Source organism: Hibiscus syriacus, unplaced genomic scaffold (genome assembly GCF_006381635.1).
Source record: "Hibiscus syriacus cultivar Baekdansim isolate YM2019G1 unplaced genomic scaffold, ASM638163v2 tig00002229_pilon, whole genome shotgun sequence".
Lineage (NCBI taxonomy): Eukaryota > Viridiplantae > Streptophyta > Magnoliopsida > Malvales > Malvaceae > Hibiscus > Hibiscus syriacus.
In genome coordinates this window covers 12,866-32,436 of record NW_024061917.1, presented here as the reverse complement: position 1 = coordinate 32,436, position 19,571 = coordinate 12,866, and the positions used below count along the sequence as shown (strand labels likewise).

The following is a 19,571-nucleotide window of genomic DNA, read 5'->3' as shown; positions in this document are numbered from 1 at the left end:
TTGCGACTCTTTCAATCGCATTGCGATTATATAAATCGCATTGCGATTCTATCAATCGCATTGCGATTTTCTTTTAAATCGCGTTGCGAACTTGGAAGCTCGCGTTGCGATTTTCTTTTGACCGTTGCGATTTTCTTTTTAACGTTGCGATTTTCTAAATCGCGTTGCGATTTTGATATCGCGTTGCGATTTTATTGGTCATTTTGGCAAATCCAAAAAAAGTTGGTTAAAATCGTATATTATAAGGTATTTTTGGTCACTGAGGCGATTTTCTCTAATAATAATAATAAGCTTAATATATATTTAAAAAACTATATAATATATTATATTTTCAAAATCATATAATATGTTTTCAAAATCATATAATATGTTTTCAAAAATTATATAAGAATATGTTTTTAAAAACTATACTATATATTTTCAAAAACTATATATATTATATATATTTGAAATTATTATGTATAATATCATATATTCTATACAATATAATAAAGACTCCAGACGAAAATAAGTGTCTACATATTAATATCATTAATTTTATTTTATTAAACTAAGATAATTATAAAATATTATCTGTTTTAAATATTTTTAATTTTTTTTTGAAAACCAATTAATAAAATAAAAAATATAATTAAATCATCAAAATAAAAAAAATAATAATGTTGTAGTTACGATCATTTATCTCTTAAATATTGACTGCTTGACCAGAAGTGTGTAGACCACGCGCAACCAGAATTCGTGATGGAATCCTATAGTGGATGAGGTTGCCGTATAAATGGCGGGAGCCTTGGCCGGGTCGAAACGTAACGCTCCCACTCATCTCTGTAGCTCTCAATGGCGTTAAAATCTCAGTATTTTTCAAACTGAAATTATTCTCCAAAACCCCTCCAATTCCCGATCTTTAAAACCCAATTTCCCCCATTGTTCTCCACCTCTACTCCTTTACCATTTACGATCCTTTCTTCTGACGTTCTTCGATTCTAGGGTTTGTTTCGTATCTTCAATTAAAATTTGAAAAAACCCCATTTTTTCTTTCCTTTTTCCTTTTTGGGTCTGCCTTTTTTAGCAGATTAAGAAAGTGAGGGAGTTGGTGTGTCGTGGGACATTCTGATTTAATGGAGGCAGCAGCCAGTGTTGCCGCCGCACGGAGCGGTTCGCTCCCAATGTCATCATCGTCGCGTAAGGAGTGGCGTGTCATTTCCGACCATCACCCGGTTCGTAATCACGGGGATGAAGTGGTAATTTCATTTGTTGATGAATACTCCGTTTTTTGTTGTTGTTGTTGTTGTATTATTTGGGTTTTGAGAGAATGATCAATTGAGAACGAAAAATACTCATTGTTTGGGCTCTATGAACAAGTCAAAAAAAGTTATCGTGTTTGATTTAGTTTTTTTTTTACTTGTGTTTGGGATTCTTCACTGTTCTCTGCTAGCAAAAAGATAGATTTTTTGGATGAGTCATTTATGAACCAACCTTATGCTCTAACTTGCAGCATTTTGATGCATTAATTAAAACATTTGGCTCACTGTGGTGACCAGTTTGTGGTTCATTGTTTTTGTAATAATTTGCAATGTTAATTGGGTTCATGTCAACTAGATGAAGTGTTTATGTAATCCTAAGAGCTTTGTAAGTTTTTGGGTATTGCTATGGGGAAATGTCCAGCTGTGGGCGGCAGATTGAGCATCAAGTTATGTTGATTAAGCTGTGAAACATTATTGTTGCTATTAATAGAGCTTATCTGTTCATCGAGTGTTTTATTCAGTTTTCTTGCGACCTGCAGGAAATGGACGGATCAAAGTTGGGGCAATCAGATGAGAGAACCATTTATGAAGTAAGGCTTTTTGATATTAAAGTTAAAATTCTTTTCTGTGAATGATGAGAAGTGAACATTGTTGAATGCTTATCAAGGTGCAGCATGGGAGAGAGCCCTCTGATGTTAATTTCTCAATTACGGCTGATGGAAGTTTAGATGATAACATATTACAGCAGCAGATCCACAATATTACTAGACAAAGAGAAGAGCTCCTGCAAATGGAGGTTAAACTCCGAGCACAGGCAATTGCGAGGTCGAGGGTCCTAGAAATGCAGAGCAGCTGTGATGCTAAAGTAGCTGCCCATGTCAATGCTGTTGCTAAGCTTGAGGTTTGAATTTAGAATGTGATTCACAGTAGGATTGTTCTGCAATTCAACTTTCAGATAAAAAGAGAAGTTTTAATTGCTTTGATGAATGATTATATGATCTTGATTTATGAGCAAGAAAATGAAAGTAGAATTTCAGATCTTAAACATTAAGTAATTTATGTCATCATGTGTTGACTGTTGAAGCCGATGAGTTAGACCTGTCCCTTTTTTCCCTAGAGTTGTATACAAGGCGTATTGTTATTTATTTAAAATTACATATCAAATATGTAATGTTTGAGCGGTCTATAAATTACCAATCACGTCCATTGACACTTGAAATTATTTCCAACCATGCTACAACTAGGTTCTATGATGTTGCTGTCTTTTTGTGACTTCCAATCTGTATTTTTGCTTTATTTATTTTGAATAGGAGCAACTCCAAGAAAGAGAACAGACCATACATGAATTGGAAAGGGAAATGGAAGAGAGAGATAGAGAATTGCATGCCATCAAAGTGGATAAAGAAGAGGTTGGCCATTTTTTATTCTGCTATTGGACGAGCTTTGTTTTTATTTTAAAGTAAAGTGTAGTGTTTAGTAAGTCGTGTATAAATTAGCGCTTATTGGTTATCTTTGCAGGCTTGGGAAAAGGATGACCTTCTCAGAGAACAAAACAAGGAACTTGCCACTTTCAGGTCTGTATTTGTGTTTTACATTTAAGGCATTTTTAATTGTGGCGAACATAAGGTTCGAAGGATTACCATCGATCTGAATGCTTTATCTGTATTTCCAGTTGCTGTGAGACTGGTAACACTGAAATTTTCTAAATGATGTTCCCAATCCCAACTGCTTAGCAGCTTCTTCATTGGTTACTGCTTTTAGTGCATTAAACTTGCAGCTGAGGCCTGAATCTTCCGAAACTTTTATGGGTTCCTTTTCTTTGTCATTTGGCAGAAGAGAACGTGATCATTCAGAAGCTGAGAGAACCCAGCATATAAATCAGATACAAGATCTTCAAGAGCATGTTCAAGAGAAAGAGAGGCAGTTTATTGAGTTGCAGGAAAAGGTCCATACATTTTCTTGATTTTAATTCACCTTTTACTATTTTTACTTCCGGAGATTAAGGCTTGAATATTGTTATACTTCCCTGTTGTGCATCTGTAGGTTTATTGAAAATTACAATACTTACTTTCATATCAACTAAAATTACAATAAACAGAATTGTTTTTGTTGGACATTTAAGCCATGAAACAATTTCAATTAACTATAATGTTGATTTCTAGAAGGCAGCAAGCTGCATTTGCTAATGGTAGTCGTATTCTTCAGTATAGGGCTGCTCAAGAAGCTATCCTTTATAGGGATGAACAGTTGAGAGAAGGCCAAACTTGGATTTCACGTGTCCAGGAGATGGATGCTTTGCAGTCAAGTACAAACCATTCCTTACAGGCTGAGTTGCGAGAACGTACTGAGCAATATAACCAGCTTTGGCATGGCTGTCAAAGACAGGTAGATGAGCTGTTAGTTTCTTGTTTACACATGTATTACGTTCCTTGAATAAATAGATTTGATATCATTTTCAGCAATTTAAGTTGACTTTGTTGTGGTTGTTAATGTTAGTTTGCAGAGATGGAGAGACTTCATTTACATACAATACATCAGCTTCAACTTGAGTTGGCTGATGTTAGAGAGAGAAGTGGTTCCTATACTGATGAATCACATATGTTCCAAAGGAAATCAAAAGATTTATCTCAATTTGGTCAAAATAATGGACAACAAGTGGATTCTAATGGAAGTGGTGCAGCAAATGCTAGTACTGCGGTCATTTCAACTGGAGCTTCTGACAATGTTCAATTTGTTTCAGCTAGCAAAGCACCAAATCCTGTAAGATTGCTGGCTTTTCTGAAGTGTCATTGCTGAATTGTGTTGTAATCTGAAATTTAATTTTTATTACCATCTGTATTATAGGTGTACATCTTTCTTCATATGGTAATTTATTTCTGACAAAATTTGATACCACTATTTCTTTAGCTTTGTAGTTGATCTCTGCACCCTCCTCTCCCTCCCTCTCTCCATCTTTCTACATTTTACCTAATTTATGGTTTGACATTGTGCTTGTAAACTCATTTTGGAAGTTTTTGTCTGAAAAGTTTAGGCTTTTATTTAATGGTCAATTCATTATCCTTTTTGTCTTGTGTATGACTCGTTTAATTACTTTTAACTTTTTGTTCTTTAAATGATTGTATTTACTGTCAGAATCAGAATGATCATGTTCCAAGTGTTCCGGTTCCTCCAGCTGGGATGCCTACATATTTCCCACCTGGGCAGGTTTCTGCTCTGCATTCGTTTATCTTGCAACAACAGGGTACTCCCCATCCTGTGACATCTCATGTTGGACACTGCACAATGCCAGATACATCATCCATCCAACAGTGGCAGAACCATCTGGTATGGTCAAACCTATACATTATCAGTTTTTGACAAGGTTTTCCTTGTTATCTGTAATGGTTCTTCGTGTTTTCCAGACTTCTTCAGAGGGTTCTGCACGGGGTCATATTCCACTATCCCAAACTGCTCAAAACCTTGGGAGCTCAGATGTAAAGTATGAATACGACAAGTCTGTAAATGGACAAACCATTCGTCCCGAGTATCTAGAGCATGTAAGCCAAGGGCCAGAACCCAATTCTGTGATATCATCATCTTCTGGGAAAGCACAGGTACTTTAAATAAAAAAATATTCTACTCACTAGGCACATTGCTGTTTTTATCTGTTATTGCTACTTATTGAGACCATTTCGTTACAGGTTGTTGAGTCAATTAATGCAAGTTACATTGTGGACTCCCCACTTGAGCCAACCTTGCCACAGGTTTTTTCACAATTTCATGAGGCATTAAGATTGAGCTGTGAACCCGAGGCTTGTTTGTTAGGTTTGTCTTCAAGCTGTTGGGAATCTTTCAGTTCTAACCTCTACTTAAATTCAAACTGGACAGGAACAGAATGCTTTGAACATGAATAATCAAGTGGAGGATCAAATTCTAACAGCAGAGGAAACAAGTACTGCTGTTGCTTCCGGCCCATCTCATGATATTTCAGTGAATTCTGTTGATTTCTGTGAAACAATCGTAAAAAATGGAACTGGTGCCATTCTGCCCGAAAAGCAGGTCTCAACTGGGGAGACTAATAACTTGCTATCTGCTAAGACTTCAGAGACAGCTCTGCTTGATGAAAGGTCATTGTTGGCATGCATTGTTCGCACAATACCAACTGGTGGCAGAATTCGGATCAGTTCCACGGTTCGTCTTATAATTTTTCATTAGTCAATTTTGGTAGTAGGTCCTGCATGAACGAGGTGGGACTTGTGTCTGTCAATTGCAGCTACCAAATAGACTCGGGAAAATGCTTGCTTCTTTACATTGGCATGATTACAAGAAGAAACACGGAAAGCTGGACGACTTTGTAGCCGGTCACCCTGAGGTTTGTTTCTTGCATCCTTTACATTTCCTTTTATAGGCATGTGGGCTGTACTTTCTGAAGATCTGAAGTTGTGATTTCAGTTATTTCTGATTGAGGGCGATTATATTCAGCTTCGAGAGGGAGCACAAGAGATGATAGCAGCCACTGCTGCTGTTGCTAAAGTTGCTGCAGCAGCAGCAGCCGCAGCCTCATCTCCGTACTCCCCCATTTTACCTTCTGTTTCTGTTACTCCAATGGCGCAGCCTAATCGACCTAAGAGGGGTCGCCCATCAGCTAATTCCAATCATGTAAAGAATGGGAATGCTGTTTTCAAGGGGTATGCAGTCATCTCCAAAAATGCAGCTGATGATCATTCACAGCTGTTAGGGATGCAGAATCCACATCCAAATGGCAATTCTTTTGGTGTGGCTGGAAATCTATCAAATGTAAAAATACTGAACAAATCTAATGGAGCAAATTCTGAGAGATCAAGTGTGACTAATGTTGAAAGCAAGGCTTCTGGTCTCGGAAGGTATAATTCTAATTTTGCTGGAAAGCAGCAGGGCAGGTATGTGGCTTAAAACCCTGCAGATAGCTGATGGTCATTTATAAGTGTACGTTTTTATGCCTAAACTTATTAAGCTTTTAACTGTCTCGTACCATGGCAGGGCAACTGAGGCAGCATTATCTTCTAGAAGATAGTGAGTGGTTTGATTGTTGCGTTATATATATACGTTATACATGCAATTTCTGTTCTAGTATAGCACTTTCAGAAGTAATTCCCGTTTCCGATAAGCTAAATTGACAAGCTAAATTTGAAGCGTCTAAGATAATGAAGAAAATGTGACTGTGCACTGTAGCATTAAAATTTATGTTTCTCCTTTCTGGGATTATGCACCTAACAGGTCTACATTCGTATTGGTTTGTTAAATATCAGGGGAGGAACATAATAAAGTGAAAACTAGTTTTATCATTATTAGCATTATTAGAATTTCATCTTCATTTAACCAATAGTGTTGAAGATTTCATTTTGTTGTGGCAGGATTTACGGATTTGCAATGCCTAAGTGGTGGGATACTGCAAGCAACTTAGGATATAAATTGTATCTTTGGTGTTTTGATTGTGAGAGAATTGTGATTGGATCAATGAGCAGACCGATTATTTCAATTGTTTTGCACCATATCTGTTGGAAGGAAAAAAAAACACTGCATTTTGTTGTCATGCTGAAGCTGCACATTTTGTTATATATATATTTTCCTGTACCCAGTTGGAACTACGCATACTCATTCTAAAGCAACTAAAGGAATGGTGATGAAGCCAGCTGCTTGGTTTGCCTAGTGGATTACTTGATCGTAAATTGCAGTATCAATCAGACCGCCAACTACTTGCGTTGTCATTTCAACAATACTACAAATAAAATTGAAGAACAGTGAATAAGCCTTTGCTCCAGTAGTTTTATTAGATACTGAAATACTTTTATGTAGGAAGAATAGTAATTTAATGAAGTAAAATGAGATATATGGTCATATGATAAACACGACCTAAAAATTAAAATTACTTTTACGATGGATACAATCACTTCTATTAGTCTGGCATACATGAAATTAGATGTGTGAAATAAGTGACGAATCTAGAAAATATTATTGATTTGGTCAATATAAATAAAATAAAAAATTATAGACATATCTCTATATGGATCCAAAGGTTCTTCATTTGAAATTTGAGATGTCCTTTGCTTAGTATCAACAACTATTTCTGTAGGAGCACTACGGTATGTATTCTCAACGTCTAATTTGATAATTTGAGTGTGAGTTTTAATTTTGAAAAGTAAAAATCTATTGTTTTTCTTTTCACATTTCAACCTAGGAAAATGAATAAGATAATCATTCTTATTACTCTAAATTCATCAATTATAAAAAATAATAATAAAAAAACAAAGAAAAAGCCAAAACCTCAATCAAAATAGTTGATTACCTTTTAAATTTAACCTCTTAACTCTTACGATAAAAAAATGTTGCAGGGAGAGGGTATGTTCGATCAAAATAATTGATTGTCTTAATGCCTCTCAAATTCCATCTTTGCTTTAAAAAATTTGGGAGAGAATTTTTAAATCGCATGGCCCATACTCTCTAATTTCTAAGTTGCTGCCATGGTGAACAAAAAATAAATTGAAACTAGGACTATTGATAATTTTATTTTAACTTAAATATGATAATTAAATTTTAAATTTAATAAAATTATAATTATTTTTTTCATAGGGGGCCATGACCTAGATAGGCTCCAGGCCTTCATCCGCCCATGATTACATAAATTTATTTCTAGAATATTAAAATGTCACACCCTAAGTTTTCTTGGTTAATAATAATAATCCCTTAGATTAATTTTAAGGGCTAAATCGAAACCTTCTTAAATTTTATTAACCAATCAGTAACTCAAGGAAAGTTCAGGACCTTGAGCCATGTTTTAACCATCCACCTTTGACTTTGGAATTTATAAAAAGATAAAAAAATAAAATGTGGTTTTCAAAGTTCAAACTTTTGACCAAGAGAACCCCAGCCTTTGCCCTTACCAATTAGGCTAAGTCACTATAAATGATATGAAATTAAGAAAATATTTGTTAAACTAACCTATGTCGGATTTCTAAAACTCTCAATCCAATCTTTTCATTCAGCTCAACCCCAGTGAAAAATCATTTCCTAGAAATCTTTCACATTATGTTATTCAAACTATTACCCATCGCCGTTCAACCTTCATTGGCCGTCTGTGGCATGCACTACCATCACCTCAGTGTCATTCGTTATCCAGTGACCAAACCCCAATTGTTAGTTACCCCTAGTCGACCGTCGTTTGTTAAAAGTTGTTAAGAAACCATTCAGTCTTACCATGTTCGATCTCAGTCATCATCTGCTAGTGAATTTTACCGTCCATACCAATGTGAGTGCATGGCCACCGTGATCATAACTCTATCAACCACACTCCGTGATTAGCCGTCATTCACTGTGGAGAACCCTTCGAGGGTTCGTCGAATCTCAGATCGATCATCTCTATTTTTTGACATTTTCAGCCACCTCCACCCCCGTTCATCACATCGTCATCACTATAGTATTCCCTAGATAGTTCTGATTAAAACCTAATCAGATTCATCCCCTCATCGTTTCTCTTTTGTCGTCCATGTTGGGTAAGTTGTCTGATCACTTTTTCAATTATTTCTTTGACTTTTGGCAGGATATTTGAGATGATCTGAGTTGGTTTTGGTATTCGAGCATATTTCAAGTGATTAAATGATCCTAATCGTTGTTTTGGTCATCATACACACCGTCATGTGTTACCCATGTGCGTGGGGCTTCTCCTCAAACCAAAATCCTTTTAAAAACCGGTTTGAGTCAACCCAAAGGATCGACCTTCGATCTCTTTCTCAAGTTAGTTTTTTTTCTCTCTCTCCCTTCTCTTTCTCAAGTTATTTCTCTTCCATAGTTGTTGGATCTGTGATCCCCATTCTAGGGTTTTCTATATTCCCCCCTTTCATGTTAAACCTCACCTTTTCTAGCTTCTTTGTGCTATTTTTTAGATTGGGTTTATGCAAAAAATCTGACCGGTGTTTGTGTTTTCACGACCCATTTGTTTGAACACTCTAAAGCTTTCTCCTTTTTTTGTAGTATCGATGATTTACTTGACTAAAAAATTATCTTATTATTGGAGTTGTTAGAATATATTGTATGGATTATCTGTTTAATCTCATTTGAATCTTGGTTTTTTTTTTATTTGTAAATATCCTTTATTGGGGTTTTATTGTTCTTTCTCTCGAGTTGTGATCTCAATTTAGTTATTTTTAATCTTCAGTGCTGTAGTTACTTGGTTCAAATTTTCGTGCCTTTTGCTGCTTAATTTCGGAGGATAATATTTGACTCTGCGTAGTTTAATTATTTGTCTTGTACTCTAGAATAATCCAAGTGAAGTTCATGCTAATACACTACTGGTAATTGATGGTTATCAAGGGCTTTCCTTTTATCTTCATTCTTCACCTTTAAGGCACTACTGGATCTATATTTTGCTATATTGCTCTGGGTAGGAGTTACTAGATCATTTTTTTTCTTTCTTTTCATTGTCCTATACCTCTAGTATATTATATCATTATTTATATTTCAAATTGAGTATATCTGTTATAATTATTTATAAACTGTTTTTGCTTTTTGGGTGTTGCATTTTCGGGTCTGAGGATTTTCAGAAAGGTTTCTTCTTTGGATCTTCTTTTTCATAGTCCCCCATAGCTTCGATTATAGATGATTACTTGAGGTCATGTCATTCTTTTAGATCCCATAGGGCGTATAGGGGGAGGGCTCAACGGAGTGGTGTCAAGGAGACTAGACTTAGAGTTTGTTCGTTAAATGTAGGCACATTAAATGCTAGGCTGCTGGAGCTGACCGACGTACTTAGTAATAGGAAAATGGATTTTGCATGTATTCAGGAGACTAGGTGGAAAGGGGCTCGCGCCAGAGAGTGTAATGGGTACAAGTTGTGGTATTCAGGAGTAGATAACGCTAGAAATGGGGTGGGTATCTTGGTATCCTCTAGTCTCAAGGAAAATGTTGTTGAAGTTTGTAGATACCGGGATAGGATCATGATGATTAAGGTTATTATAGAAGCGGAAGTGGTGAATGTCCTTTCAGTGTACGCTCCACACGTTGGCCTAGGGGAGGGGGAGAAACGTTGCTTCTGGGATCAGTTAGATATTGTACTTAGGAGCATCCCGGAGGACCAAAGAGTTTTCATAGGGGGAGACTTCAATGGCCATATAGGTAGTGCAATCGACGGGTATGACGGTGTTCATGGGGGTTTCGGTTATGGTAACAGGAATGATGAGGGGCGTACGTTGCTTGATTTTGCTACTGCTCACGACTTAGTGATCACTAACTCCTTATTTAATAAAAGAGATGCGAACTTGATTACGTTTCACAGTGGGGGACATTGTACCCAAATCGACTACATCTTGGTTAGAAATCGGGAACGATGGGCTTGCATTGACTGTAAGGTGTTCCCTGAAGAGGCATGTGCATCACAACACAAATTGTTGGTTTTGGTGTTCCGCGTACCCAACGGGCGGAGCACGCATAGGAGGGCTAAACTGGGTAAACCTAGGATCCTCTGGAAGAACTTACATGGAGCGACAACTGATGACTTTAGGAGTAAGCTTTTGTCTAATACAGGTTTTGAAACTACAAACTCAAATAACGCAGATATGTTATGGAAAAATATGGCAAATTCCATCAGAGAGGTGGGCAAAAAAACCCTTGGGTTGTCGACGGGGAAGGCCAAGGAACATAAAGAATCGTGGTGGTGGAATGACGAAGTCCAAACTAAGGTGAAGACAAAACAAACTTGCTTCAAGGAGTTTCTTCAATGCAATGACGACGAAGAAAGGTCGGGAGCTAAACAAAGATACCAGGAGGCAAAGCGGGAAGCCAAGAAAACGGTAGCTAAAGCAAAGGATAAGGCATATGAGGAAATGTACAAGAGATTAGACACTAAGGAAGGACAAAATGGCATATTCAGACTTGCAAAATCTAGGGAGACTATGAAAAAAGATCTAGGTAACATTAGGTTTATTAAGGACAACAATGGTGTTCTTTTAACGAAAGAACATGATATTAAGAGGGTTTGGGGTAGTTATTTCTTTGGCTTATTTAATGACGGTGCCTCTCCATGTAGAGATAATATCGTTGTTGGGTCAGCCGACCATCATACTACGGCCAATGACTGCCCTACAAGTAGGATTGGGTTTGAGGAAGTCAAAATGGCTCTTAGAAAGATGGGAAGGGAGAAAGCTGTCGGTCCTGATCAAATTCCTATCACTGTGTGGTTAGCCTTAGGAGATGAGGGAGTTAAGTGGTTGACCAACATCTTTAATATTATTTTAGAGACTGCCAAGATGCCAGAGGAGTGGAGAGAGTCTATAGTGATACCAATTTATAAAAATAAAGGAGATCCCCAACGTTGTGGTAACTACAGAGGTATTAAACTACTCAGCCATACCATGAAGCTATGGGAAAGGGTGATAGAGGCTAGGTTGAGACAAGTCACTAGGGTTTCGGAAAACCAATTTGGCTTTATGCCAAACAGGTCTACCACGGAGGCGATTCATCTACTTCGACGGCTTATGGAGAAATATAGGGAAAAGTCTAGAGATCTTCACATGGCGTTCATTGACCTTGAGAAGGCTTATGATAGCGTTCCTCGCGATACGATCTGGAAGACTTTGGAAACGAGACGGATACCAACTGCTTATATCCGGACGATTCGTGATATGTACTGTAGATCTACTACTTACGTCAGGACTACAGTTGGCGACACCGAGGCATTCCCGGTGGAAATCGGACTCCACCAGGGGTCGGCTCTTAGCCCTTACATCTTCGCCTTGATTATGGACGACATCTATTGTGCGACACCAGACGGTGTTCCTTGGTGTATGCTTTTCGCTGACGACATTGTCTTAGTGGCTGAAACAAAATCTGAGTTGAATAGCAGACTGGCTACCTGGAAGACTGCTTTGGAAGAAAAAGGTTTAAGGATCAATATTGAAAAGACAGAGTATTTATGTTCAAACTTCAGTGGGAACCAAAATGATGAAAATGTAGAGGTATGCATAGAAGGACACGTTCTTCCCTCAAAGGATTATTTCAAGTACTTAGGGTCTATGATACATAAAGATGGGGGTGTAGATGATGACGTTACACACCGTATAAAGGCGGGATGGCTAAAGTGGAGGGCTGCTACTGGAGTTTTGTGTGACAAGAAGGTGCCTCTAAAACTTAAGGGAAAATTTTATAGAATGGCAATAAGACCAGCGCTGTTGTATGGATCAGAATGTTGGGCACCCAAGAAGGATCACGTTAGGAGGATAGAGGCCGCAGAAATGAGAATGCTTCGATGGACATGTGGTAGGACTCTGTGGGATATGACGACAAACTCTGCTATTAGGATGTCCTTAGGGGTGATGTCTGTTTCCGAAAAAATGAGGGAGGGAAGACTACGGTGGTTTGGACACGTCCTTAGGCGACTACCGTCGGATGCGGTCAGGAGGGTAGAGTCGATTACAGTCGACGGTGCCAGAAGGAAAGGACGACCAAGGCGGAAGTGGGATGACTGCTTGAGATCTGATTTGAAGGATTTAGGCCTTACCGAAGACATGACCTATGATAGGAAATTATGGAGGCTTAAGACTAGGGTAGTCGAGTAGGGTGGGTCACATCTATAGGGTGTATCATCTTTGTCTTCTTTTAAAAGCATTTGTAGTTATTTCCTTGACTTTTACTTTTTATACTTTTCTGTTATTGGTATTTATGAAATATTAGAACTGGGCTTGCTATCGTTGTCTCATGTGTATCATTCTCATCATGTTTCCTCTGTTAATTTTAGCCGGGTCTTAGGTTTCTGTCTATATGCAGAGACTCTTTCGCAGGGATTATTTTGTAGGGATTACTCCCCATTACAGAAGCACATATGGTATTAATGACTGCATATGAATACTGTTTAGCTATGTATTTATGTAATTATTTATACATGCATTGCATTTTATCTATATTTTTAATTTTCTGACTGCCGGAGGTCTTTCACGGAAGCTATTCTCAACCTGGCGTTGGGGGCAGCCTACTACCCTACCTCCCCCTTACCCCATACATATGGGAATTGGGTTTTGTTGTTGTTGTTGTTGTTGTTTGAGTCAACCCAAACTAGTCTTAATCAACTCAAATCAATCTAAGTCAACGCGAATTGGTCTGAGTCAATTTGAACTGGTTTGACCTTGACTAAATTGTTGACTTTGATCAAACTGTTAACTTTGACCAACATTGACTTTGAACAAAAGTTTACCTTTTTTGGAAAGTTATATTTTAAGTTTTTCATTGTCTTGAGTTTGATTTTACGGTCTGTTTCACCAAATTCTAACCCCAAAGCCTTCAAATCTAACCTTAAACATGGTCATGTATATGTATTAAACTATTTTATTTAAGTATATTTAAATTAAACTAATTTATATTGTTGTTGTTAAGGTACTTGTGATTCTCCCGGCCGTTTATTAGCTCAACCCAGCTCCTCCTGATTGGTTCGATTGAACAAGATCACGATTACTTGTATGATTTTGTAAACCATCTGAATACTTATATTTAGGAATGACTTTGATAGTAACCCTATTTCATTATGGATTAGGTTCAAGCACAATTGTAGAGCGTGGCGAGACCGATGCTCAGTAGACCTCCCAGACTGATTCTTTTTACGAGGTGTGTTCTTTGTGTGCTATATAAAATATTTTGAATACTTGTTTGATTTATCATGTGCACATGGCTGTTCTATTTGTTTGAAATATGATCATTTTATTTGGTTTGAACTTTGAATGATTTATCTGATTAAGATCCTAATTATTGATTTATTAATAATAAACTATGTTGCCTAAATACATGTTCTATAGTTACTGGTTTTACTGAAAAATAAATATGTCTAATTTACGTTTTCTTGAATCTACTAGTACTATCTAAAACTATTTTATTGGAGTACTTTCTAGGATGTGATACGATGTCTCTACAAGTTTAACTCCGATCAAGTTAGTAATTCTTTATGGGCTTAAGAAGACCCTTGGGTAGGCTCTTAAGATTAATGGGACTAGGGTAAGATCTTATGGATCCTAAGGAACTCCCTTAGGATGGTTCATATGCCCAATGGATATAGGGTAAGTTCTTATAGACCTGAGGCACCCCCTCATGTGGGCTCATACACTTTGACTAGGGTAAGTCCTTATGGCCCAAGGTATCCCTTTAGGTTGGCTCCTATACCTAATGGGTATAGGGTAAGTTCTTATGGATGCAATTTTGGGGAGAAACATATTGGTGTACAATTGAAGGATAACTAAGTGATTTTACTAAAAATCTTATTGTCACTTTCTACTATGTTATTGAATAAATTATAAAACATAATGTATATTATGTTGCACTTATTGGAACACACTGAGTTCCCTAGCTCACTCTCCCAAATTTCCCCCGTTTAGATACTTTTGGTTAGGTACCTCGGACTTGACACTTGGAGGATAGACATATTCTCTACAGTTTATATAGTTGTAATGTTTTTATCTTCCAAATTACCTTTATTTTGGTGACATATGCATGTATTTTGATATACTTATTTTATAATGTATTGTATTTTACTACTGATGTATGGGTTATTATGATTTTAAATTATTGAAGAATGTTTTGGATACTTTCATGTAATCCGCTAGATCTACTCATTGGGTCTAGGGTATTACATTTGATTGATAACAAATCTTTTGGTTTCTAAACCTCGGATTGTGAGTAAGTCTTAAATAAACATATTATTTTAAAACATTTTAACGAAACTTACTATAAGGGACATGCCACCAAATTTTTATAAGTTTAACTGTGTGCGGTACTCCAGTACCAAATCTAATCTTAAATATTACATGTTGTTGTGAGCCTTGAGATCCGTCAATATGAGCGCTAGACAGGATGACGACCTTCTCGTGGGTGAGGTGAACCTGCTAGATTCTCTGATCTAACTATAAACTCTTTGCTTCCAGTAGATCCTCTTACCCTTCGAGGTCTTTCAATTTTGATGGATCTGTTGCCTACCCCTAGTATCGATATAACGACACTTGTTAGGGGAGCGTTAGTTTCTGAGAATGAACCTAAAGATGTATTGATAGATGAGACTCTTGGTAGAAAGTTTCTTTAGTTGATACATGGTGCATTCAGAGCAACAAGTGTAGCTCCTAAGGTTTCAATCACTCAAAAATTTAATCATTAATAGGGTTAGAATGTTCAGAAGCCCAACTAATGAAGCTCTTATTGAAGTAGATGATTGACATTACGATACTTAGAGTCGTATGAATCAGTTGGGTTTAGAGCCATCCATAAGATATTTAGGAGTTGTCTCCATTTTAGATGGGAATGGCCACACTTGGTGAGAACCTATAGTGAGTAGCGTTCCCGCTGATTGTCAGACGTGATATTTTTTCAAGGAGCACTTATAGAATTATTTCTTTAGAGAGACATATTTGGATGAGAGATGACAACAGTTTCAGGATTTGGTTCGGAGAGATATGTTGGTTTTTTAGTACGAGATGGAATTCTTGAAATTGTTGAAGTATGGTTCTAGTATGGTTCGTACTGAGAGGGATATGTGCCGTAAGTTTGCTTGGGGACTCAGATATAAGCTGTGTATACACGTGGTGACCCATCAGGATAAGATATTTGATGTTCTAGTGGGGAGAGCAAAAGATACTAAGGAGGTTAAGGCCTTGGCTCCTATTATTGATCGAGTAGATTGAGAGTGATCTAGGAGGTCTTCTACACGTCCTAAAAAGAGGACTCGTACTGCTGCTGCTCTGTAGAGGACTAATACCAGTTCTAGGCCTGCAACACCTCCATCCATAGCTATCAGTAAAGGTGATTCAATGGGTTGTTCTCATGTGTCTGTTTATGAGTTTTATGGAAATCAACATGAGGGAGAGTGTTGAAAGAAGATAAATGATTGCTTTCAATGAGGATCCAATAGTCATTTTCTGAGGCCTACAACACCTAGGCTCTTGCAAGTTCACAGGCTTCTATTCAGACCCCAACTAGAGGTCGTAGCTAGGGGAAAACTTATGGATCTGCTTAAAAGTCTAAAAGTAAAGCCCATTCATAGTAGAGTAGAGGAGCAGTTGTATCTGAGGCAGAGGTTATCGCATGTGTATTTACTATTTATTTTGTTCTATACTTTACAATGCTAGAAAACGGTTCCACCCACTCTTATGTTTCGAGTTCCGTATTCTAAGACTTTGAGATTCTTATCGAGAACACTGAGAGTGTTCTTACTGTAATAAGCCCTTTGGGACAATCGGTGGTTGTGAATAAAATATTTTCGCATTGCCCTCTAGAGGTTCAAGGAGAAAGTTTTTAGCCGACCTTATGGAACTTCCTTTGAAGGAGCTTGATTTCATTTTGGGGATAAATTAGTTGAATAAACATCGAGTCAATCTAGATTGCGAGTACAAGAGAGTTACTTTGAAGACTACTAATGGTCAGATTGTAGTATTAATTGAGGAGCATCGAGGTTATCTTTCCAAAATAATATCAACTCTGACTGCTAACCGGGTGATCCGAAAGGGATATGAGACCTTTATTATATGTATTTTGAATACTAGAGGCTCTTTATAAAAGATCAAGGAAATTCGTATCGTTAATGAGTTTCTTGATGTCTTTTCAGATGATTTTCTAAGGTTACCTCCAAATAGGGACATAGAGTTTGAGATGATACTTATATGGGCTTTACGTCTGTTTCCACGAAACCATACCATATGGGTCCTAAGGAACATAAGGAGCTGAAGGTTCAACTGCATGAATTACTTGATCGATGTTTTATTAGACATAATATCTCAACCTAGGAAGCTCTGATTTTATATGTGAAAAAGAAAGATGGATCGCTCAAGTTGTGTATTGATTAAGGAAGTTGAGCAAGATGAAATCCAAGAACAAATATCTACTGTTCAGGATTGATGACTTATTTGACCAGTTGCGGGGAGCCAAGGTATTCTAAAAAATAGATATTATCAGTTCAAGATAAAGGATTATGATGTTACAAAGACTACTATCCGTACCAAATATGGACATTACGAGTTTCTAGTGATGCCATTTGGTTTGACCAATGCTCCCGTGGCCTTTGTAGATTTGATGAACCATGTGTTTCAGCCATACCTAGATCAATTTATGGTGGTGTTCATTGACAATAATCTGGTATATTCTCATATAGAGGCAGAACATGATGAGCACTTGAGGATTATTGTACAAACACTGAAAGAGCATCGTCTGTATGCCAAACTAAGAAAATGTGAATTCTGGCTTCGAGAGGTGACATTTCTTGGGCATATTGTATCTTCTAGAGATATTTTGGTCAATTCGAGCAAGATTGAGGCCATCTTGAGTTGAAAGTAACCCAACAATGTCTTTGAGAAATACAATAATGTCTTTGAGATTTACAATTTCTTGGGTTAAGCTGGGTACTACAAGTTCTTTGTCAAGGGTTTCTCCATCATTACTACCCATTTGACGAAGATGTTAAGGAATAATGTTCCTTTTGTCTGGGTTGATGTTCAGTAGAAGAGTTTTGAGAAATTAAAGTTAACATTGAACCAAGCCCTAATTTTAATTCCACTTGATCTTGAGAAGGATTTCACGGTCTATAAAAATGTTTCACGCTCTGGACTTGGTTGTGTTCTGATGCAAGAAGAAAGGGTAATTACTTATTCATCTCATAAACTAAGGACGCATGAGTGTAATTATCTAACCCATGATTTGGAGTTAGAAGTTATGATCTTTTCCTTGAAGATCTGAAGACAATATCTCAATGGAGATAAGTGTTATATCTTTACCAATCATAAGAGTCAGAAATATATTCTTACTCAGAAGGAACTTAATTTAAGACAACAGTGTTGGCTCAAGCTTTTTAAGGATTATGACTGCGAGATTAATTACCACCTAGGTAAAGATAATGTTGTTGCTGATGCTTTGAGCCGTAAGAAAATATCTGATTTGAGGTCATTATTTGCCAAGATGAAGTTATATAATGATGACATTCTATCAGCAAAATTACAGGCTAAGCCTACCTTGGCCGAGGAGATTAAGGCCAAGCAGTTTCTAGATAGCTCTTTGCTTCCCATTATTGAGCAAGTTGAGCAGGGGCCTACCTCATATTACATTTTTGAACATGATGAAATTTTGTGCTTCAAGGGTTGTTATTATGTACCCGATGAAAAAGAGTTGAGGTGGGCTATCTTTGATACTGTTTGGTTGCCATGAAGAAATATATTTCTGTTTATGTGGCTAGATGCCTAACTTGTCAGCAGGTTAAGGCAGAAAATCAATATTCGTCTGGCCTATTGCAGTCTATCAAGATTCCTGAGTGGAAGTGAAAGCCGATTATGATGGAATTTATTATTGGTCTACGTTTGACTCATTCAAATAAATATTCTTTAGAGGTGATTGTTGATAGACTCACCAAGTCAACTCATTTTATCTATGTTCGAGTTAATTATTCTTTGGACAAGCTAGCTAGTTTGTATATCTAAGAGATTGTTAAATTGCATGATATTCCATTATATATCATTGCTGATCGAGATTTAAGATTTACTTTGAGGTTCTAGAAGACTCTGCACGAGGCTTTAGACACTCATTTGAATTTTAGTACAAATTTTCATCTTTATATGGATGATCAGTTTGAGAGGGTGATTTAGGTTCTGGAAGACATATTACAAGGTTACGTGATTTAGGACTTCTTACCTTTGGCCGATTTTATATATAATAATAACTATCAGGCCAATATTTATACTCTCATATGTTGGACTGAGTTGCATGATAGGAAGAATTTGGGTCCAGAGTTAGTTTGAGAGACTAAGGTTATTGTCAAACTGATTCGTGATTGTATAAAAAAGGCATTAGATAAAAAAAGGTCTTATGTCGATTAGAGAAGGAAAGATATCGAGTTTGAAGTTGGAGATCAGGTCTTTCTAAAAGTATCTTCGTGGAAGAAGGTGTTGAGATTTAGACGTAAGGGTATGATGAGTTCGAGATTTATCGAGCCATATCATATTTTAAAAAGATTCAAACTTGTTGCATATCAACTTGAGTTACCTCCCCAACTTAGCCGTATTCATGATGTTTTCCATGTATCTATGCTCATACTATATCGTTTAGATCTGAGTCACATAATTCAGATTGAGGATGTTGAGTTGAGACATGATGTATCTTACGATGAGGAGCTTGTACAGACATTGGATCGAGATGAGAGACTTCTTCATAATAGGTGTATTTCGATGGTAAAGGTTTAGTGGAGTAACCGTGGTCCCATATAAGCTACCTAAGAGAAAAATGAATCAATGAAGACTCAATTTTTGTATCTTTTTCGTTTAGGTGAATTTCGATGATAAAATTTTCTTAAAGGGAAGAGTTTTCACACTCCAA

General features: G+C 37.0%; 2 protein-coding genes across 5 annotated transcripts; both read left to right on the top strand.

Annotated features, from left to right (window-relative positions):
* The first annotated feature begins 740 nt into the window (after nt 1–740).
* On the top strand, nt 741–6,823 carry LOC120138509. 4 transcript variants are annotated; one of them, XM_039153972.1, is made up of 16 exons: nt 741–1,238; nt 1,781–1,831; nt 1,909–2,142; nt 2,552–2,650; nt 2,760–2,815; nt 3,075–3,186; nt 3,447–3,626; nt 3,738–4,001; nt 4,380–4,565; nt 4,643–4,834; nt 4,922–5,032; nt 5,109–5,411; nt 5,494–5,592; nt 5,673–6,139; nt 6,240–6,272; nt 6,614–6,823. In XM_039153972.1, coding segments are annotated over exons 1-16 (2,511 nt in total). In that variant the 5' UTR covers nt 741–1,115; the 3' UTR covers nt 6,615–6,823. The 4 variants fall into 4 exon arrangements, with proteins under 4 accessions (XP_039009903.1, XP_039009895.1, XP_039009909.1 ...); XM_039153964.1 differs by having other exon boundaries at nt 4,374–4,565; nt 4,925–5,032; XM_039153978.1 differs by having other exon boundaries at nt 4,374–4,565; nt 4,922–4,984; nt 6,614–6,822.
* A 10,417-nt stretch (nt 6,824–17,240) lies between these two features.
* On the top strand, nt 17,241–18,410 carry LOC120138487. The gene is made up of 2 exons (XM_039153944.1): nt 17,241–17,462; nt 18,018–18,410. Exons 1-2 carry the CDS (start codon nt 17,241–17,243, stop codon nt 18,408–18,410), a joined length of 615 nt encoding a protein of 204 aa, XP_039009875.1.
* The last annotated feature ends 1,161 nt before the right edge of the window (nt 18,411–19,571 follow it).